The sequence below is a fragment of the Rhipicephalus microplus genome, chromosome 1, assembly GCF_043290135.1.
Source record: "Rhipicephalus microplus isolate Deutch F79 chromosome 1, USDA_Rmic, whole genome shotgun sequence".
In the NCBI taxonomy this organism is placed as follows: Eukaryota; Metazoa; Arthropoda; class Arachnida; order Ixodida; family Ixodidae; genus Rhipicephalus; species Rhipicephalus microplus.
Window position 1 is genome coordinate 131,263,193 of NC_134700.1, and position 23,944 is coordinate 131,287,136.

At 48.4% G+C, this 23,944-nt stretch overlaps 1 protein-coding gene across 1 annotated transcript in view; it reads right to left on the reverse strand.

Annotated features, from left to right (window-relative positions):
- Positions 1-3,196: 3,196 nt before the first annotated feature.
- The window catches only part of LOC119178088 (uncharacterized), a 47,132-nt gene continuing 26,384 nt past the window's right edge, over positions 3,197-23,944 (reverse strand). Inside the window, exons 2-3 of the mRNA XM_037429250.2 lie at positions 6,442-6,991; positions 3,197-3,788 (exon numbers count right to left, since the gene is read on the reverse strand). Of these exons, the coding sequence (XP_037285147.2) occupies positions 3,260-3,788; positions 6,442-6,991 (1,079 nt within the window). The 3' untranslated portion in view covers positions 3,197-3,259. The remainder of the gene's footprint in view (positions 3,789-6,441; positions 6,992-23,944) is intronic.

A 23,944-nucleotide genomic window follows, 5' to 3' on the forward strand; every position in this document is an offset into this window, starting at 1 on the left:
ATAAAGACGTAGTTCATTTGAGGAAGACAGACAAACATGGTACACTACACGTCACGCCTGTCAAACAAAGTATAAGGCATACCGACTTCGGTTGTTTTTAGCGAGGCCCGAGCATGTACACGCCTGCCCCTTTTGTCCATCTTTCAGACATGTCTAAGTGCCTAAATGTGGATGACAGATTAACGGAGCCGTCATTGTTTCAAGACCTTGTGCCTGAACATTCGCATCGGGTGTACGTGTACGAATGTGACCTGTTTTCGTAGGGCCAGTGGAGCATTGTGATAGGTACATAAGGCAGCTTGCACACAATGAGCGGCGGCTGCCTTGTGCGTTCATATGTTCTGCTTGAATATGCTGAAGTAGTAGTTGCAACACGTTAAAGTGCTGAAAAACAAAAATAAAATAAAATAATGGCTATTTTTGTTTGTACATGAAGAGGGACATGCAAACTGATGAAATTCGACGGAACTGCCGCTTCTGAATCCGCAAAAGTGGCAGCTTTCTATTCGGGTTCATGAGTGTCAAAGTTACGGACTTTATAAGGTAGGCGGCTATCGAATTGTAGTTTGGTGCTCTCGCGCTTTTGCCAGGGTCATTAGCACCATTTACAGGACTGGTGATAACAGGTTCTGCGCTGCTGCAGCCGAAATCCACAAGTTCGAACTCTTGAGAGTTCGCAAATCACAAGTTTCAGAGGGCTTGAATACTGTAGCTGCATTTAAACAGGGCGGTCGCGTTCTAATGTGGTTAAAACACTGTTTGAGCGACAGTTTGTGAGCATTATGGCTCCAAAGCTGCACATCTTCTTAATTTTACGCACGTGGGTTTGGCGAAGCGGTCACAGAATTTACGTAAGCAGCTGCCGCACAGCCTCATTGCAGGTGTGGGAACTACAGTCCACGAACGTGGAGTCAAACACCTTATCCACGCGATGCGATGTAGAAATAATGGCGGGATGAGGTGGGTGGAGGGGAGGACAAACTTTATTGAATAGAAATGAAAATGCAAGATCCAAGGTTGACGGAGACGGTGTGAAAGTACGAGTGAGAACAGTGTGTCATTTCACCGTTTGATTTAGACAAGAGCGAGAAGTATGAAAAATTCGGCTACACGCAATGACAAAAAACAATGTATTGGACGTTGAAGTAAACTACAAAAATCACGAAAAGTAGAAATCGAAAAAGCACAGCAGCAGAGACAGAGAGCAGAGACGTCTCTACTCTCTGTACGTGCTGCTCTGCTTTTTTCTGATTTGACGTTTTTTGGATTTTGTAGTTTAATAAGCATTTATCAACTTGCCCAACAAGCAACTCTCCAGAGCACATTGAAGCAACGCACAGAAGCCACTCGGCGCGAAGGCGTGTGGAACTTGGAGGCAGCCAGCGTCTATGGCGGTGGCGTCGCGGACGGAGCACCTCGATCTAATAGTATTTTTTGTAGCAATAGGTATTATATGGGCAGTCTCTGCTGACGTTTTTCCGTCGGCGCCGCCGTCATTCACGTATATGTATGTATATATATACGGGGTATATATTTACAAAGGTATTTGCTAACAGAATTACCACTACAATTCAATCGGCCAAGGAACCAAGCAGCATTCCGAACAGGCAACTCAACAATCGATCACATTCCTACAATAGGAAAAGAGAAATGCTTAGAATGAAGCCAACCACTACACAGAGCCTTCATAGATTACGAAAAGGCATTTTATTTGGAAAAAATATCAGCAGTCATGCAGGCAATGCAGAATCAAGGCATCGACAAATTATATGTAAACATGCTGGAGAAATCTACAGAGGATCAACTGGCACCATAGTGCTCCATTAAGAAAGCGACAGAATATTAATGAAGAAGGGTGTATGACTCCGGGATACAATCTCCCCAATGCATGCTATTTACCGCGTGCTTACAGAAAATTTTCAGAGGCCTAGAATTAGATGATTTAGGAATCTGCGCTTCACCAATGACATTACATTGCTGCGTAACTCCCTGTCCGAATTCCCACTAATGATTACTCAATCAGACAAGGAGAGCAGAAAGGTAGGTCTTAAAATTAATCTGCAGAAAACTAGAGTGATGTACAACAACTTCGAAAGAGAACGGCCCTTCGACATATGTAATAGTACTCATGAAGTTGGGACAGGTAATGTACTTGGGACAGGTAATAACTGTCGAGATGAACCACGATACTGAAGTAACTAGAGGAATAAGAATGGGGTGGAGCACATTCGGCAAGCACTCTCAAACAATGTCTGGTAGATTGCCAAAATCCCAGATGAGATTAAGTTTGCGGGTATGAAGTGGCAGCAGCAAGCACACGACTGAGTGGACTGGTGGGACATGGGAGAGGCCTTTGTCCTGCAGTATACATAGTCAGGCTGATGATGATGATGATTATATATACGGGGAAGGATATGCTAGCCTCCTGTTTCTGCGGAGCGAACATCGCCATTCCGGCCATGGTGTTCTGCATGCGTGCTTATCTCGTTAGTGAACAAGGGGAAGGGGGGAGCGCTTATGATTGCCACGCCGATCAGCGCGTGGCTGGTGCCCTCACAGCAGGCGGAAGCTCATAGGGGCTATGCTATCAAGAAGAAAAAGAAACAACAGTGCCAAAAGTGTACCTAAAGCGGCCGTGTTCTGTTACCGCAGCATTTTGCAGAGTTAGATCTGATCTAAATGAGTTGAATGCCAGCCTCACATCGTATATCAACGCCGTCACTACGCACAAGTCTTGTGGTGGTCATCTACTGTGGCAGCACTGCAGGAAACTTGGTTACTTAGAAAGCGCATGTTTACTGCAATTAATAATGCTCCTAAAAAGCTAGCACTGTTTGCTTTGTAAAATATTGGAATACGTTACATTCGCATTTGTTGCTTCGTTCTTTTGGCGAAACTGTGACTTTTGCAACCGGCTGCTTAAGTGTTTATCTGGAGTCTTTCGGCGGTGCTGATTTTGCCTGAGCATGAAGGCCAACTTCTTTATCTGAGCCGTTTTTTTGGTCTGTACCTGAGGGAGTACAGGTGTTTTTAAAGATTGAATGAATAAACAACTACAACTGCATAATTTGATCATGGTGTGAAGAAAACCCATTTGTACAGACTTCGTGCGAATGTCGCACGGTGGAAATCATCACCAAGAATTTGTGCAGAGGTGACGAAGCATTTTCTGCACAGTTATACGATACAACAAATGTAAATGTAGGCTTTTATTCAATGCAAATAAAGCGAAATCGGTTGAAATTTGTTGTCGTCGTATTTACAAGCCCTTGGTGGTAGCAATCTTCTGTTGGCCACGAGAGCTAGAAAGCGGACGTGACACAACTGCTTCCGCCGGTAATTGATACCCAGGCTCGTTTTCAGATCCCCCAGCACCGATACCTGACGGTCCTCCAGTCATTCCAACACCTGGACCTCTGAGTGGCCCTGCTCCTGGTCCTCCCATACCTGGACCACCGAAAACTGCTTCTGATGGGAACCTACCGCTTTCAGGACTACCAATCACAATAGTTTGTGGTACATTCGCGAAGAGCTGAGCCGGAAGGCGTGGCCTAGGCCTAAGTCTTGCCTGACGATTCAAGTACACCAGGACGCGCTTGATCTGGGTGTCGATGGCCTTCCGCACCAGTGGCTCGAGACGCGTTCTGACTGAACGATCAAGGAAGGCTTCCGCTGCCTTCAGGAAGGCGCGGAAGATTGGCCTTGGCTGGTCGGGCTTGAGGAACAGTTTGAAACCTCTGAGAAAGACGATCTTGAACTTTGTTACCTGGATGTCAGTAGGGCCAGATCTGTAAATAGAAGAAAACCTAAAATTGAAATATTGACTGACTTGGTGTCGGTTCATGTTAACTAAGGTAAAGGGGGTCACAATATAATATACAACACACACACATACACAGACTATATATATATATATATATATATATATATATATATATATATGCAGAAGGAAAGAAGATGTCACGTGTCCTCAGCGATGATTAGTAAGTGAATAGTCAAGCCCGAGCGATTAGATAGGAGGAGATGTGGCATAAACACTTAAAACAGTTTGTTAGTTGTGACTGCGGTGATGCGTATGTTGCTTGCATGCGCTGTTGTGTATATAATGCCGTTGTCGTGCAAGAAGACGTATATTGGGCAAACCGCAGATTCTTCATTGTGCGTCTTCGAGAACACAATAGTTTTGTGACTGGCAGGCCGCTCAACCATATGGCGTTGCGCTGCAAGGACTGCAAAGAAGGTAGTCGCAAGTCACTTTTTAAGCAAGCAGCGGGGATGAATAGACATTACGGGTTCATGAACAGGGAGATTATAAAAGTTCTCCTTATCGGTTGTGAGAGACTAGGTTGTATTGGTCACCTGTGTATTGATCTATACAAGAGGAAGAGACAAGTGAGGTTATCGTGCTCAGCGTTCGTATGTTTAGTCTTTTTGACGTCGACTCTTGGTTTCATCAGGTACTATGCGTTACAAGTATGTTTTTTTTTTCGCTGAATAAATAATGCAGTTGATAGTAGCGCACTATGCCGTGTCCTCGAAGTTTCTCGCATGTTGGGTATTTCGGACCCCCCTCACCTCTCATAAGAAAATGGTGTATCTGGAAATTTATAGCGTGCGGGAAGTATACACGCAGCAAATTTAACATTCGAGCTCGTCGATGAACAATGAAATACAGTAGTACTATTTTTGTTAAACACGCTGAAATAGCGCGGTTCGGTTTTGGTGGTCTCAACACTTTACGACAAATAAATGCTAAGTACTCCGTACATGCATCGTACGCAAGTTTGGTTTAAAATGTTTGTGATATCAAACAAGCAGATCGGTTTCTTAGAGAACGCCATGAAATGCTTCATATCATGAGAACAGAGTAAATGCGTGGTACTTCATCTTCGACATATATGAATGACGCTTTTGCCTCATGAAAATATACCTGCATTACCAAGTGTTACAAAATGCGGTGTAACTTATGCTTTAGAGAAAGTGCTTTTAAGCCCTGCTGGTGCACCGCAGTCAAAGAATTAGGTCTGCCATGGCGGCCTGCAAAATTAACGATGCCCTAGAGGGACGGTGTTTGTTTGGGCAAAGCTTCGACTTACATAAACTTAACGAAAAGTATTATAAAAGACTTCATTCATTAACTTTCCAACGTTTCCTTATCACTGTGTTGTGATATGTGTGTATAAGAGTGTTATTGCATATGTGTTTTTAAGTGCTATATTTTTCGTGCAATGCTTTGTATGTTTTCTTTTAAAGTATGTGTTCAACTTTTACTCAAGGGCTAAGCAGTTGCCGGCGCCATGCTTGTGCGCCAACATATCTTTATATATGATATGAATAGAAAAATAAATACGTCAAGGCCTTTTCACTGTGAATGTTCTGCTAAGAAATGTAAACAATAGACCACTGCTATTTATTTTGTCGCTGGTGTTCTAAATAGTAAAGGACGTAATTTGTACGCCTTCTTTATTCGTTAGATTAACAATATTATACATGGTGCAGCAATTTTGCCATCTCACGGGGTCAACTTGTGTTCTAGCCACATGATTTTCTACTCTGCTGTTCATATTCTTAGTTTGAAATCCCTCATGATCTTCGCCAGAAAGGTGATTGTCTGACCGCTTGCTCGTTAATTATCGTCTTTTTTATGTTTCAATTTTAGTGTATATTTTCAATATTTTAAGCTTTATTTTTCATGAGGCTAACCATCCTGCAGCGCGGTTCTGGGCTTGTGTCAATATAACAGCGCTTCCGAAAAGAGCGCAATGATATCGATTGTTATATGAGCTTCGTACTCCGGTGATAAGTTCTGTTGTTTCTCAGCAGACACAGCAGGAAATTTTCATATTTGTAAAGCGCAATACTGCGTAAAAAAGAGGAACACTTAAAATTCCCGGTAGGTAGTGTTTGCAGACATTTTGCAGTCGTGTCGAATATCAACACTACTATGAAATAAATGCGTGAACAGTTTGAAAAACAAGTGAAGGTAATAAGTAAAAAAAATTCTTGTTTGAAAATTTCATTTGCTGCAGCAGTAAATCATTTTACATTAAAGAACATGTAAATAATTAGCCAATAGGGCTGTAGTAGCCGGACGTTGTGGTAATACATACGCTTCAGCTAATCGCCTACATTTCCTTTCATGTAACAGATATCTGGTGCATATTGAAAATACTTGGCAATAGTCACCACAAAAGAAAAACGAAACACTTCTCATTCTGAAAGACAGGGTGCGCACAAACACGCAGACAAGAAAGCAAGCAAGACTCCACAAACGCCGATTTTCTTTTGTTTTGACCTATTTTTCACACGCTGTCTTTTAGAATGAATACTTACCAAGTAGCTCAGCTTTAGTTTACTGTAGGAAAGATATCTGTTTCAGCAATATACCACTTGCACTATATGGGCTTCGGTTAAACGACTTCTGCAGGCAAGTTCACTTACTGCGCTATTTCGAGGATGGCCCGGGCTTCCCGGACAATGACAGTGAAGTGCACGCGATGCTGTTTCATCTTCCCGTTAGCCATGATCACGGTAGCCGACGAGTTGGCGTACACGTTGCTGATTCCCAGGTCGAGGTGAAGACGCATTCCGGCGCGGTCAGCCTTCACGAAGCAAGGTCCAGTGCGCACCACGTGAGATAGGCCAAACACGTGCGAGTTGTAGGTGCGCACGGTGCCCGACATGAGCATGATATTCTGGAATGGTAAGCTCATATCGGGAAGCTTTAGCGGGTCTGCCCCATAGGCTACAGAAATCTGGCGGAGCAGCAGTGTGAAGAGGTCCAGTTGTCCTGGTGCGGAACGATATCCCACGAAGCCAGCGCCGCCTTCCCCTTGAGGCTCCCTTAAATCTGATTCTCCCCCGACTCCTGAACCTGCCGGAAATGCCGGTCCTCCAGGTAGTATTCCGATGGCTGCTTGTCCAGAATCGCTGCTGATCCCCTTTATGCCTGCTCCAGTCAGCTCAGCAGGAGAAACGACTTGGTTTTGACCTGTACCAAACGAAAATAGCAAAGCGAGCAACAATTTTGCGACATCAAATTACGTGTAGTGTAAAAATTTCAGTGCCTTCTTTTCTCGAAGCGCAGAAAGTGACTTCGATTAGCGAAAAGCATGTACACCTTAAGGCACCGTCTTGCATCAATCTTTGCCGCGGAAAAGGTATATGAACACTGGAATAGAACTTAGGTATGGCTAATTTTTTTTATAGTAAAGCGAGCGGGACAATTGCTGAGAATGATGCGTTTCTGCAAAAAAGTTAAGATATTGCTGAGGGTATATTGAAATGACTGGAAGTACTATTTAAAAATTTTCTCTGTGTACGTATCGTGCTATGTATTTGGCAAGATACAATTCACAGAGTTTACTTCGAGCTGGCCTCTCACACACTGGGTTATATATATATATATATATATATATATATATATATATATATATATATATATATATATATATATATATATATATATATATATATACATGTATATGAGATATAACAGACGGTAATGCCAAGGAATGTACAGGGGAAGTTATTATAACCAATGGAATGTAAATAAGAAGAAAGAAAAGTGGATGAAAAAATTACCAACTGCTCACAGTTGGTAATTTTTTCATCCACTTTTCTTTCTTCTTATTTACATTCCATTGGTTATAATAACTTCCCCTGTACATTCCTTGGCATTGCTGTCTGTTATATCTCATTAATATTGTGTTAAAACACGGAAAAACGAGCCCTTAGGTGTACACTTTCTTTCCCTTATATATATATATATATATATATATATATATATATATATATATATATATATATATATATATATATATATATATATATATATATATATATATGATGATACGTGTATGAAACTGTCACCCCGACACAGCTGAATTGGCACCCAAATGAAGAAGATGACAACGTGGTTGTAGTGGGTTGGACTCTCGAGCTTCTCCCGTTGGCCTGCGTGACTGTGCGCTCTTTAAGCCGTTAGCAAGACCATCTCTCGGTGAATAAATCTTCCCCGTAACATCTTTTGGTGGAAGGTGCGGGTTCTTCACACAACCCGGCTCTGGAACTCCGCAGTGGACGCCAGCTTTCTCCAGCCGCGATGCCTGAAACTGGCACTCAGGCCTCGCCATCCGCGCCGGCCCCATTACCTGTGATTCCCCCCCATCTTCTCGACCCTGGCACGTTTTCCGGGACGGACAGCACGGACGTCGAAGAATGGCTCGCATTATTCGAGCGCGTCAGCAAGCACTACAGGTGGGACGAAACGCTTATGCTGGCAAATATTCTGTTCTACCTAAGGGGTACGGCACGCGCCTGGTATGAGACGCACGAAGAAGAATTAACCAGCTGGGACACATGCAAGCAAAAGCTTCGCGATTTGTTCGGTCGGTCAGTTGCTCGTCAGATGGCAGCCAGGCAGGACCTCGCGTCGCGTGTTCAATCATCGACGGAGTCGTACGTCACGTACATCCAAGACGTACTGGCACTGTGCCGGAAGACGGACAAAAACATGTCCGAGGCGGACAAGATCAGCAACGTGTTGAAAGGCATTGCCGATGATGCTTTCAACATACTAATGTGCAAGAACTGCACCACTGTCGACTCCATCATATCCGAATGCCGACGATTTGAACAAGCAAAAAGCAGGCGAATCACCCACCACATCGCGAGACTACCAAACACTGCTGCGACTTCGTCTTGCGAGGATTCTGCAGCGCCCCGTTCACTTGCGCCTCCTGCCAATATCGCAAGGATTGTTCGCCAGGAGCTGGAAGCCATGGCACCCGCTTCCTATCAGCCCCCTGCGCAAGACCACTGGGCAACAGTCTCGCTCATTCAAGCCGTCGTACGCCAGGAGTTTGCTAACCTGGGCGTCCAGGTTCCCCAGCCGCAGCCCATGAGCACTCCTGTCCACAACGCTGACCACCACTCTGCCCCACTTGTCGCTGCGGCAGCTTCGACTCCTCGGTTTTCACCACGCTACCGAAATTCATCTGAGTGGCGTACGCACGATGATCGACCCATCTGTTTTTCTTGCTCTCGAGTTGGGCACATCTCCCGCCATTGTCGCAACAGGGGATATTTCCGGCCAAGCTTTCGTAATGTCGACCGCCGTCAGGACCGTGGACACTATTCGCAACCCGGTTTTTCGGATGACCATATTCAGGACTCTTCCGCTCGCCGTTCATCTCCACGCTCCGAACCGTCCTACGCCGACGTCGTCGCCCAAAGAAACTGGTCAAGCCGCTCGCCGTCACCTCAGGGTCGGCCGTCACGCTCCCCTCAACGCCGCCGCTCTCCGTCACCGGCTTATTCTGGCCATTCCCCGGGAAACTGACGAGTGCAGCTCCTGGAGGTGGCGCTGCGTTGACGACTCGGAACGAAAACCCTCAACCGGCTACAATTTCAAGACGCAATTTACTTCGGGTGTTCGTTGATGGCCATGCCGTTACTGCTCTGATTGACACTGGTGCCCAAGTATCTGTTATGAGTTCTACACTTCGATCTCGCCTGAAAAAAGTTCTCACACCAGCTATGTTCTCTACTGTTCGAGTTGCTAACGGAAGTCGAACATCGGTACTTGGTATGTGCACTGCCCGCGTTACTGTTGCTGGCCACCACACTTCCGTTCTCTTCGCAGTCCTCGATGCTTGCCCACACGACGTCATCCTTGGAATAGACTTCTTAACCACCCACTCCGCCCTCATCGATTGTTCTACCGGTATCTTACGGCTCGAATTGCCTTTGCGTCCCGATTTCACTCCTCGAAGTCGCACTCGGCTACGATCCGTGGAGTCTCTACGGCTACCGCCCCAGGCTGCTATGTACGTTTCTCTGTCGCCCTTCCCGTCCGTTCCTGATGGAGACTATCTGGTAGCTCCCCTCATTGATTTGACCCTTACGCACCACATCGCACTACCACATACTATAGTGATTGTTGCTAACAACATGGTGCTACTTCCAGTTCTGAACTTCTCTACGTCGACCCAAGTTCTTCCCCAAGGCATCACTTTAGCTGATCTTTCGACCCTTGATGAATGTTCGATTTGTTCTTTTACACCTGACACTAAGACCATGGCGAAACCTGTCATCACGTCGCAAAATAAGGCGTTCCTCGACAAAATGATATCCAGCGACCTCTTACCTTCCCAAATTGCGGCGCTCCGGGATGTTCTGTTTTCTTACCTGGATATCTTTGACGTCGACGACCGACCCCTGGGCCGTACAAGTGCCGTAACCCACCGTATCGACACCGGCGACGCCAGTCCACTTCACAAACGCCCTTATCGCGTGTCACGTGCTGAGCGCCAAGTTATACAGACGGAGGTCGAGAAAATGTTGAGTAAAGACGTCATTGAGCCTTCATCGAGTCCTTGGGCCTCCCCTGTGGTCTTAGTTAAAAAGAAGGACAACACCTGGCGCTTTTGCGTCGACTATCGCCACCTGAATCGGATCACCAAGAAGGACGTTTATCCTTTACCCCGAATCGATGATACGCTCGACTGCCTCCACGGCGCCAACTATTTCTCGACCATTGACCTTCGATCCGGATACTGGCAAATTTCGGTCGACGACCGCGACCGCGAGAAGACAGCATTCATCACACCCGACGGCCTTTACCAATTCAAGGTCATGCCTTTTGGGTTGTGCAATGCCCCGGCTACGTTTGAACGTATGATGGACTCTCTTCTTCGCGGTTTCAAATGGTCGACCTGCCTTTGCTATCTGGATGATGTAATAGTTTTCTCGCCCTCCTTCGAAAGCCACCTGTCTCGTCTCTCGGCAATTCTTGACGTTTTTCGTTGCGCTGGTCTCCAACTGAATTCGTCGAAATGTTCATTTGGACGTCGGCAGATTAAACTACTCGGCCACCTTGTTGACGCCACTGGTGTTCAACCCGACCCTGACAAAGTCCGTGGAGTCCGAGAATTCCCGGTTCCGCGTTCCACACAAGAAGTTCGCAGTTTTATAGGGCTCTGCTCATACTTCCGCCGCTTTGTCTTCAACTTCGCGGATATTGCTAGGCCCCTCACGGATCTCCTCAAAAAGAATGTGGCCTTCTCTTGGGGAAGGGACCAAGAACATTCCTTTGCGTCGCTAATTACCGCCCTCACCTCACCACCTGTGTTGGCTCATTTTGATCCAACGGCTCGAACAGAGCTTCGCACCGATGCAAGCGGCCATGGCATTGGTGCTATACTCGCTCAGATACAGAATGGCACCAACCGTGTGATAGCCTACGCTAGCCGCCTTTTGTCGCAAGCGGAACAAAATTATTCTATAACTGAGCGGGAATGCTTAGCCCTCGTTTGGGCTATCGCGAAATTCCGTCCGTACTTATACGGACGTCCGTTCGCAGTCATCACGGACCATCATGCGCTTTGCTGGCTGTAGACGCTTAAGGACCCTACAGGAAGACTCGGCCGATGGGCTCTTCGATTACAGGAGTACACGTTCTCGGTTGTTTACAAATCTGGAAAGCTGCACAGCGATGCTGACTGCTTATCCCGGCACCCAGTTGATCCACCTAGCTCCATTGATTTGGAATCCGATGCCTGCGTTTTAGCCATCACTGACTTTTTGAACGTGGCTGACGAACAGCGCCGAGATCCATCGTTACTCACCATCATTGACCGCCTTCAATCGCGTTATCCTGACCCATCTCTTAGCAGATACCTGCTTCAAGACAACATTTTGTACCGCCGCAACTTACACCCCGACGGCGTGGAACTTTTACTCGTCGTACCGCATCACCTGCGAAAGGATGTTCTGCGACAATTCCACGACGCTCCAACTTCTGGACATCTAGGAGTCTCCAGAACTTATGACCGCATTCGACGACGAGTATTCTGGAAGGGTCTGTACCGCTCTGTTCGCCGTTACGTCACATCTTGTGACCTCTGCCAGCGCCGAAAGAAGCCTACGACTCCCCCTGCCGGTCTTCTTCAACCTATTGAAGTTCCAGCCGAGCCATTTTATCGAGTGGGGTTGGACTTGCTAGGTCCCTTCCCTACTTCTACAACTGCAAATAAATGGATTGCAGTGGCCACTGACTATGTCACTCGGTATGCAATCACTCGAGCGCTACCAACCAGCTGCGCAACCGACGTTGCCGACTTCCTGCTGTACGACATTATTCTCCAGCATGGCGCTCCGACTCACCTGCTCACAGACCGTGGTCGCTACTTTCTATCTCGTGTGGTTGATGACCTACTCCGATCTTGTGCCACCCGTCACAACTTCACCACATCTTACCACCCTCAGACTAACGGCCTTACGGAGTGTCTAAACCGCACATTGACGGACATGCTTTCCATGTACGTATCTACCGACCACACTGATTGGGACATAGCTCTTCCGTTCGTAACCTTCGCCTATAACTCGTCGCGTCATGAAACAGCGGGCTACTCCCCTTTTTATCTACTCTTCGGACGTCATCCCTTACTGCCCTTCGACACACTGCTTTCATCAGACCACCCATCCTCCACTTCGTACGCTCAGGATGCGATCACCCGGGCCCTCACGGCACGCGCGGTAGCGCGCGCTCGGTTATCGTCGTCGCAGACAGCACAGAAGTCCCTTTACGACCGTCGACATAGAGATGCCGTTTTCTCTGCGGGATCACTTGTTCTCTTGTGGCTCCCATCTCGACGTGTTGGCCTCTGCGAGAAACTACTATCGCGATACGCCGGGCCCTACCGAGTCATTCGTCAGGTCACACCTGTGACCTACGAGATTTCCGCTACCACAAACTCATCAGCTGCTGCACCCAGAACGGAAGTAGTCCACGTTTCTCGTCTCAAGCCCTACAACGCCGACTCGCTCATTTAACAGGCACCGAGACGGTGCCTTATGGGCCGGGGTGATGATACGTGTATGAAACTGTCACCCCGACACAGCTGAATTGGCACCCAAATGAAGAAGATGACAACGTGGTTGTAGTGGGTTGGACTCTCGAGCTTCTCCCGTTGGCCTGCGTGACTGTTCGCTCTTTAAGCCGTTAGCAAGACCAGCTCTCGGTGAATAAATCTTCCCCGTAACAATATATATATATATATATATATATATATATATATATATATATATATATATATATATATTGTTGCGGGTTCGCGGCTATGCAGCTATGCGGGCGGTGCGAAGAAGAAGACGACGACGTTTTTGGGCTGTTCGAAATACACAACGGCTGCCATCTTGACTGCTGGAGTACTTTTCTACTCTAAAGTAGTAAATACATTCGCAACATTTTGGTGGTGGCGCTGGGTACGACGCAAGACGGAACTTCGAAGCGGACGTGTTCTCGACTGCCCGACCATGGCAACAGAAACCAATTCTGCCGCTCCTGTTTCAGCCGCGACTCCGGCGCAGCCTGTACAGCCGGTCGTATTGACGCAACCGCGCGACCCTGGCAACTTCTGCGGCACCGACCATGTTGACGTTGACGACTGGATTCCGAAGTTCGAGCGGTTTGCAGCAGTGTACCGGTGGGACCCTACGATGATGCTCGCCAACGTTGGCTTCTATCTCTGCGGAACAGCTGGCGCGTGGTTCGAGGCTCATGAAGCGGACATAACCAGCTGGGATACTTGCAAACAGAAGCTTCGTGACCTGTTTGGTAAGGCCGTCGGACGCCAGCGGGCCGCTTCTAAAGAACTCTCTGGTCGGGCACAAACTACGACCGAATCATATGTCACCTACATCCTTGACGTTCTCGCCCTTTGCCATCGTGCCGACCCCAACATGTCCGAGGAAGACAAAGTAAGCCATTTACTTAAAGGCATTGCAGATGATGCTTTTAACATACTGGTTTCCAAAGACTGTTCCACCATTGATGACATCATCAAAGAGTGCCGCCGATTCGAAGAGCTGAAGAGTCGCCGGGTCGCCAAGAATTTCTTGCGACTTCCGAACACGGCCGCTACGTCATCTTGCGAGGACCTTCAGCCGCCATGCAGTCAACCACATAACAACGAAAGTGTGGTTCGCATCGTTCGTAGAGAAATCGAGGCCGCGTCTCCGTCTTTTCTGACCCGCCCATCTGATGATCGACCAACGATCTCGTTGATCCAACAGGTCGTGAGAGAGGAGCTGGCAAACGTTGGGCTGCAGCCTGTGTGTTCGTTGACGGAACCTCGGGTCAGTACCATAGCGCCTTCTCCTGCACCAGAAAGATTCCGCCGCTATCGTGATCCTGCTCAGTGGAGGACACAGGACGACAAGCCTATATGTTTTCATTGTCATGGTGTAGGACACATCTCCCGCTACTGTCGTTTCCGCACGTATCCACCTCGGTCGTTTCCTGGCTATCGACGTGACGACAACCACCGGCCCCTGCAGTACAGCGCTCGTGACGATGGACCGTACAATGGCACTCCTGCGACACCAGTCCGCCGGTCCAGCCGTTCGCCGTCCCCGCATGACCGTCGCTCCAGGTCACCTCAGCACCGCCGCTATTCGTCGCCCCACCCTAGTGGACGCCCTTCTTCGGAAAACTGAGCAATGCAGCTCCCGGAGGTGACGCTGCATTGGACTCCCGACCTGAAAACCCTCTGCTGACCTTGACTACGGACAAGAACCTGCTTGATGTAGAAGTGGATGGCCTTCCTGTTACTGCCCTTATTGACACCGGCGCACATATTTCAATTCTGAGCTCTGACCTCCGTGCACGATTAAACAAGGTCCTTACGCCGCCAGAGTCCCTATTTGTACGTGTCGCTAGTGGAGCGACCCCGGCTGTGCTCGGAATGTGCACCGCGCGTGTGAGATTCGCCGACCGCCAGACGTCCGTTCTATTCCATGTTCTCGCTCACTGTCCACATGACGTCATCCTTGGACTCGATTTTTTGTCCGACCACTCCGCTGTAATTGACTGCTCAGCCGGCGTCGTGCAACTTGACTTGCCTGCGGCCACCGAAGAGTCGAAGATGGTACAGAACAAGCTTTCGTGCGCTGAGTTTGTTCGCCTCCCACCCCAAGCCCTAACTTGTGTCACAGTTGAACCATATCCCAGTGTTCCGGATGGGGATTACGTGGTCTTTCCCTCTCCCGGTGTTTTATTGGCCCGCAACGTTTCCTCCCCATACACCATATTAACTGTCACAGCGAACAAGACGTGCCTTCCTCTTCTGAACTTCGGACTCAGCCCTCAAATCCTACCACAAGGCATTGTTCTCGCCACTCTTTCACCGTCACACGAGTGCCAGATCTCATCAGTGTCACGTGAACTGGCCACAGTCGCCTCGCCGAACCCGCATAGCACCGACGCAGCCAAATCTACACGGCTCAACAATGTAACTAAGATGATTGCCTCAGACCTCTTGCCGTCTCAGGTCAAAGACCTCACTGATCTTCTCACGAGCTATTCGGACATATTTGACTTTGACGGTAGGCCCATAAGTCAAACATCGCAAGTCAAACATCGCATTAATACCGGTGATGCAGCTCCAATTCACAGGCGTCCCTATCGAGTGTCACCATCAGAACGCCAAGTTATCCAACAGGAGGTGAATAAGATGCTCACAAAAGGCATCATAGAGCCCTCATCGAGTCCGTGGGCGTCCCCTGTAGTCTTAGTTAAAAAGAAGGACAATACCTGGCGTTTCTGCGTGGACTATCGGCATTTAAACAAGGTCACCAAAAGGGATGTCTACCCGCTTCCTCGTATTGATGATGCCCTGGACTGCCTTCATGGCGCAACCTATTTTTCTTCGATAGACTTACGCTCCGGTTACTGGCAGATCGCCGTGGACGACCTCGACCGGGAGAAGACCGCCTTTGTAACGCCTGACGGTCTCTACCAATTCAAGGTAATGCCGTTTGGCTTGTGCAATGCGCCGGCAACGTTCGAGCGGATGATGGACACGCTTTTGCGCAGCTTTAAATGGTCTATCTGCCTGTGTTATCTGGACGACGTGATTGTGTTTGCCCCAACCTTTAAGTCTCACCTCGAGCGCCTTTCCTCAATTCTTTCAGTATTTCGAGAGGCTGGGCTCCAACTTAATTCCTCGAAATGCCATTTTGGGCATCGCCAAGTTACTATTCTAGGGCATCTCGTTGACTCCTCCGGCATCCGCCCCGATCCCGACAAAGTCCGAGCTGTCCTGGATTTTCCTGTACCGACTTGTGTCAAGGACGTTCGAAGTTTTGTGGGCCTATGCTCATATTTCCGACGATTTGTCAGAAACTTCGCAGAGGTCGCACGCCCCCTCACTGATCTTTTGAAGAAAGATGTACCATTTGAGTGGGGTCCTGATCAAGGCACGGCCTTTTCCCAGCTCATAACACTTCTGACCACGCCACCGATTCTCGCCCACTTCGACCCGTCTGCTCCAACCGAGGTCCGCACTGATGCTAGTGGCTACGGTATTGGCGCGGTTTTAGCCCAGCGTCAATCCGGTCACGATCGAGTTCTTGCGTATGCCAGCCGGCTCCTTTCTCCTGCCGAACGCAATTACTCTATTACGGAACGCGAGTGCCTGGCGCTTGTATGGGCAGTTGGTAAATTCCGCCCCTATTTATATGGCCGGCCTTTCACAGTTACCACTGACCATCACGCTCTATGCTGGCTTTCAGCCCTCAAAGATCCAACGGGGCGCCTTGCTCGTTGGGCTCTGCGCCTCCAGGAATTCACATACACAGTGGTTTACAAGTCTGGCCGTTTACACCAAGACGCCGACTGCCTCTCTCGGTACCCCGTTGACGCTCCAGATCTAGTAACCGACGACGCGTCCATCTGTATTTCCTCGCTCTCTGCTTTCGGCAACATGGGATGTGAGCAACGGCGTGACGCGTCCCTACGCGAGCTAATCGACCGCCTGAACACAGGCTGTACAGACAGTTCGCTTCGCATGTTCGTTGTCATAGACGGCATTTTATACCGCCGCAACATGCACCATGTGGGAAACGAACTACTACTCGTAATACCCACTCATTTGCACTCGACCGTACTTCAGCAACTACATGATGTACCAACGGCTGGCCACCTTGGTGTTGCCAGAACGTACGACCGTGTCCGCCGACGCTTTTTCTGGCCCGGCCTCTACCGTTCTGTACAACGTTATGTTAGGTCTTGTGAGTCGTGCCAACGCCGCAAAAGGCCAGCGCTACACCCCGCCGGGCTCCTTCAACCGATCGACGTACCTGCCGAGCCTTTCTATCGTGTCGGCCTCGACCTGCTGGGCCCTTTCCCTCTTTCTACCGACGGTAACAGGTGGGTCGCCGTCGCCATAGATTACTCGACCCGTTTCGCAATTACGAGACCTCTTCCAAGCAGCTGCGCTACAGATGTCGCCGACTTTTTGATTCAAGACGTCATCTTACATCATGGTGCTCCTCGTCAACTGGTCACCGATCGCGGTCGCTACTTTTTATCTAAGGTAATTGACGATCTACTTCGTTCTTGTGCAACCAAGCACAAGCTTACGACGGCCTACCATCCTCAAACAAACGGCCTCACAGAACGTCTGAATCGCACACTCACTGACATGCTCGCCATGTACGTGTCGACGGATCATCGTGACTGGGACATTGCGCTACCCTTTGTCACTTTCGCTTACAATAGCTCACGCCACGACACTGCTGGATATTCTCCCTTTTACCTTTTGTATGGAAGAGACCCGACATTGCCGTTCGACACGCTTGTACCCAACCCTACCGACCTGTCCACAGCATATGCTCGCCGCGCTATTAGCACCGCGGAGAAAGCCCGTCAGATTGCCCACCAGCGCCTTTCGGACTCGCAGCTCCGTCAGAAACGTAGCTATGACAGCCACCATCGGGACGTCCACTTTAGTCCAGGTGACCTCGTTCTTCTGTGGACTCCGTCGCGACATGTTGGTCTGGCTGAAAAGCTTCTACCCAAGTATTCCGGACCTTATCGTGTGCTACGGCAGGTAACTGATGTTACCTATGAAATAGCACCTCTAAACCCTTCGATACCTTCCACATCTTCCGACATCGTCCACGTCGCTCGCCTCAAGCCGTACATCTCGTCCAACACCTGCTAACAAGCGCCGGGTCGGCGCTTTTCGCCGCCGGAGGTCGATGTTGCGGGTTCGCGGCTATGCAGCTATGCGGGCGGTGCGAAGAAGAAGACGACGACGTTTTTGGGCTGTTCGAAATACACAACGGCTGCCATCTTGACTGCTGGAGTACTTTTCTACTCTAAAGTAGTAAATACATTCGCAACAATATATATAACGCTACCAGCAGACGTGGCCTGGCTCATACGCCATGTTTATTCCACTGCCACTTCCTCTTCATACTCGGCTTCTCCTACCATGCTGCTTCCATACGACACATGGTTCCCCCTCCCCCCGAAAGATGGCACCGGTTACAAATTACTACAAATATTGAAGAAGAGAATAAATAAGAATATGTCCAATTTCACTGTTTCACGTCCCTAATTCTTCGAGGCCGAGGGAGCAGTCCGGTATTTCTATAACAGCTCTGGTGGGCGAGGTTGACTGTTACGTTCCGAACAGAGTGGGCCATGGAGTGGGCTACACACGGATACTCACAATACTGCTTGAGCTTTTGGGGGGGGGGGGGACTGAGAAAGGTTGAAACGCCTTGTTGCACCGGCAGCTCGGATGTCGTCGGGATTGTATTTTTTACCGTGAATGGTGCAATCCCAGTGCTTCTTGTTTGCGTGCTTCTTCACAGACTTTGATGGAGTGTCTGAATGCTTGCGGTGTGCAAGCAATGCTTCCGCGTCTTTCTCGGCACTTTCTGTGGTGCCGCAGTCGGTGTAAAAGCAGGCGCAGGGAGCGTCTCTGACGACTTTCCTTTGTGCGAGAAAGTCTGACGTCTTGGAATAGTCTTTGGGTTGGAGATCTTATTTTTCTCTGTACTTCAATTGGTGAGTCTGCTTCCGTTGAACTTTGCGTTCGTGGATGCCTTCGTTTCAGTCTCTCTTGTTGTCGCATGAGTTTGTGGGCTTGCTTGCTTTTCTATTATTGCTCAGGAGATGGTTGTAGTGGCGCCCTTTCCAGAATTGGGCATTTATTTATTTCGCAAGTTGACGTGTCCTGTAGACAGCTGGTGCATTGTGAGCTGATGTTTTGCTTACCGGGCATAGCTGGCGGTGCGCCATCATTGCTAGCATGCTCTTCAAAGGCTTCGATGACGTGGATCATTACGAACGCTTCTTAATGACAACAGCGTACGAGGTGTTTGATGTATGATGTACTTCTGAGTTGGTTATATTCTTGAATTGGTTAGCACTGCATGGGGGTGCTACAGGTGACGTGGCATTACAAGGTTCGAACTGCAGAATTTGGCAAGTATGCGGTGCCGTGTAAATGAAGTCTTGCAACGAAAAACACCATTTCGAGTCATCATGGCGTGGTTCGGTATTTTGCCGATATGTCAGTTCGTTTATCGTAAACCCGGCATTTTTATGAGATGAACGGTGAGCGTTAGATGCACCTGAGGAGCCGCATGATAGACGACAAGGTGGCGGTTCACGTATGCGAGACGAAGAATGAAGGGAATCAGCTGAATGAGCAACACATCCTGTTTTGTGCTGTTTCCCCGCAGGGGCGCCTGCGCACGTAGGCGTTTGGTGTGTAGTGACACCATGGACCCGAGCTAACGGGGGAGTTTCTACTCCCTCCCACGCCTAGCCGTGCGTGGCTTTGCCGTGTCCGGGGAAAAGGGGATCCTGGGGGTTGAGCCGATGCTGGGTGATTGGACCGTTAAGGCCCCCCGGCAGAAGCAACACTCCTCTTTGGCCCCGGCTTCACGTAGACGGCACCCCTGGGCTGACCCACCCAGGGGAAATCGGCAGTCGCCTTTTCCTATCTCTCTCTCCCCCACACCTTCGTCTTTTCTCCTCTTCAAATCTATCCTGTCTTCTAATTTCTTCTGTTACTTCCCCTTTTTCATGGGTGGCTTGGGTCAACCTTGTGCAACTAGCCAACCTTGGCCTACGCGCATTAGGTTATCGTAGCGGTGTACGGCTGGCGTTTGCATGTTTCGCGTTCCATGAACCTTGTAGCGTCCCCTCGTTGGGCTCCGTGGTGGTTGGCCGCCATCGTTACTGAATTACATTCCTCTATCATGCAGAAAAGCTTTCCACTCCTCAGTGATCGTGCCGCTTCAAAGCGCGTACGCACTGAAGAATTTTCTTTTTTCAGCCGACCCAAAGCTTCCCCCCTCCTCGTTATCATGTTTTCCTTTTTCAGCCGACCCAAAGCTTCCCCCTCCTCGTTATCATGTTTTACACAGTGAGAAGTCCAACAAAACAGCCAGAACAGAGTCCCCGTTCATAGTATCGCGGTCCCTGACAGCCCAATTAGGTGATGGCTACAAAGTTACAAAAATGGCTAGCGCTGACCTTCTTTTAGAACTCCGTGACAAAGCACAATTTGACAAACTAAAGAACCTTGCAACATTCGGCGACATTCCCATCAGCGTAACACCTCATCGATCCATGAACTCTGCACGGCGAGTTGTTTCTGACACAGACCTCCTTGACCTGACGGAGGCTGAACTCCTCGAGGGCTGGAAAGAACAGAATGTGACCAATGTGAAGCGAATCGTCATCCGAAGGAACAATCAGGAAATCCCCACGAAACACTTAGTACTGACCTTTGCCACCAGTGAACTACCACAAACAATAAAAACTGGCTATACAGAGACACCGATCAGACCCTACATACCAAACCCCCGCCGATGTTACCAGTGTCAAAGGTTCGGCCATGGCTCTCAGAGCTGTCGTGGTTGACCTGCTTATGCCAAATGCGGTGCCCAAGGCCACATCTCTGAGAAATGTAATGAAACCCTACATTGTGTAAACTGTGACGGAGACCACGCGTCATATTCACGTTCTTGTCCACAGTGCAAAAAAGAAAAAAGACATTATTACACTGAAGATTCGCGAAAATATCTCCTTCAAAGAAGCACGCCGAAGGTGTTCGGTTTTTCACGGCACAACTTACGCTGATGCGGCGCGTCAGGGGGCAGCGTCGCATCACCCTCCGCCACTACCTAGGCCCACGCAAAGTGAGCCATCGGGTGTGGTGGCCACCCCCATGGTGGAAGCAGCCAAGCCTGCTCCACCTACCAAGCCAGAGACTCAGGCGACTCCAAGGTCGTCGGGTCGACCGACCACGTCTCACCAGGCGAGGTCGCAAATACCCAACAGCAGCTCGCGTACGCGGGCGTCCAGTGCTTCACGTGAGGCAATGGACACAAACACGGTACCTCAGGTGCCGGAAATGCGGCGTGGCTCCCTAGAGCGCGCTAAAAGAACCAAGAAACCAATAACAGGGCCCGACGACGGCCCTGCTACTTAAGTTACAACTTCCCACTTGAACAGCCACTTCATTTCCGTACACACAGCACCACTTTCCATCAAATATGGAAACACAGATTGTACAATGGAATGTCAGAGGCCTTCTCAAAAACCTCGACGATGTCCAAGAACTTCTACACATTCACTCACCAAAAGTGCTGTGTGTACAGGAAACACACTTAAAATCTAAACACACCAACTTTCTACGCAGTTACATTATTTTTCGAAAGGACCGTGATGAAGCCGTGGCATCATCTGGAGGTGTAGCTGTTATAGTTAAGCAAGGTTTAGCATGTAAACACTTGAAACTCGAAACGTCTCTTGAGGCAGTGGCTGTTCGAGTGGTGCTTCTAAGCAAACTCCTCACCATTTGCTCTATATTCATACCTTCACATTTTCAACTACACAAACTTGAATTTCAGTCCTTGATAGAGAACTTCCCGAACCCTATCTTGTTCTAGGGAACTTTAATGCATATAACAGGCTATGGGGCGACTCTCGTGTTGACGCCCGAGGTCGACTGATTGAACAGTTTCTTCTTTCTTCAAGCGCGTGTCTCCTGAATCGAAAATAACCAACCTATTATAACCTCGCTAACAATACCTATTCCTCAATAGACCTAAGCATAGTATCTCTATCACTTGTGCCTTTACTTCACTGGAAAGTCATCCCTAATCCCTACGGAAGTGACCATTTTCCCGTAGTTTTGAGCACACCTACATCAACTGAATGCCCGCCCCAGGTTCCAAAATGGTATTAAGCAAAGCCAACTGGGAACAGTTCTATAACATCACTCCTTTAAACTGGCGCGACATGTGCACTTTAAGCATTGATGCGGCTGTCGACTACTTTGCAGCGTCTCTGATTGATGCAGCAACAAAAAGCATACCACAAACGAATGGACATCATGGAAAACGACGTGTGCCAGGGTGGAACTCAGAGTGCCGAAATGCACGCAGGCAGCGAAACAAAGCATGGAGGGTGCTTCGGAACTCACCGACAGCCGAAAATCTTGCCACTTTTAAGAAAATGAAGTCTCAGGCCAGGAGAACGCGTCGGCAGGCCAGAAAAGAAAGCTCGCACATGTTTTTATCGGGGATTAATTCATATACCCAAGAAGCTAAAGTCTGGAACATGGTTGGTAGAGTAGCAGGAAGACAAGTGCATTCACTCCCACTCGTAAACACACAGGGTGACAGCCTGGAAGATCAGGCAAACTGCCTCGGTGCACACTTCGAGCAGGTCTCTAGCTCGTCACACTATACTGAAGCTTTTCAAAGATATGAAGCAAAAATCGAAAAGCAGAAACTGGAATACAAGTGTACAAAATACGAGGCATACAACCAACCATTCAACTTAGCTGAGCTACAAACATCACTAAACTCCTGCAGTAATTCTGCCCCAGGCCACGACCATGTCATGTACGAAATGTTGAAAAACCTGCCGCTTGAAACGCGAAAAACGTTACTCTCCCTATACAATGCTATCTGGCTTTCTGGCACCATACCTACTTCCTGGAAAGAAGCCATTGTTATCCCTATTTTGAAGCAGGGCAAGCACCCTTTCTCTGTTTCAAGTTATAGGCCAATTGCACTAACCAGCTGCCTTTGTAAACTTTTTGAAAAAATGATAAACCGCCGACATTTATATTTCCTTGAAACACACAATCTGCTTGACCAATACCAATGTGGGTTTCGAGAGTGTAGATCTACCACCGACCATCTGGTGCGTATCGAGGCACAGATCCGAGACGCTTTCATTCACAAACAATACTTTTTTCTGTGTTTCTCGATATCGAAAAGGCTTACGACACAACATGGCGTTTTGGCATATTAAGAGACTTGTCTCACCTGGGTGTGCGTGGTAGAATGCTTTCCATAATCGAGAGTTACTTGTCCAATCGGACATTCCGTGTGCGTGTGGGAAGTGTTCTCTCCCAATTATTTGTTCAAGAAACGGGAGTACCGCAAGGCGGTGTACTTAGTTGTACACTTTCTATTATCAACATGAATTACTTGCACCTTTCCATCCCCCGCAATATGTTCTCTTGTACATATGTCGATGACGTTCAGCTTGGCTTTAAGTCATGCAACCTGGCAATGTGTGAACGGGAGGTTCAGCTAGCTTTGAACAAGGTCTATAAATGGGCAGAAGAAATTGAATTCCGACTGAACCACAAAAAAGCGCATGTGTCTTGTTCCCCCGAAAGAGAGGCATGCACTCAGAACCCGTTATTGAACTGAACGGTCAACGTCTGTCTGTTAATACGGAGCACAAATTCTTAGGACTAATCTTGGACAACAAGTTGACCTTCGTACCGCACATCAAGTATCTAAAATTAAAACGTTTAAAAGCCACGAATGTTTTAAAAGTGGTGTCACGTACTAGGTGGGGTAGTGGCAGGCAATGTCTTATGAACCTATATAGAAGCCTCATTCGCACCCGCTTAGATTATGGGGCCGTTGTTTATCAGTCTGCGACTCAAAGTGCTTTGAAGATGCTGGACCCCGTGCACCATTTGGGCATCCGCCTTTCTACGGGTGCTTTTCGCACCAGCCCCGTAGAAAGCCTTTATGTTGATTCAAATGAGTGGTCGCTTCATCTGCAGAGAACTTACACGTCCTTTGTTCATTTCCTTAA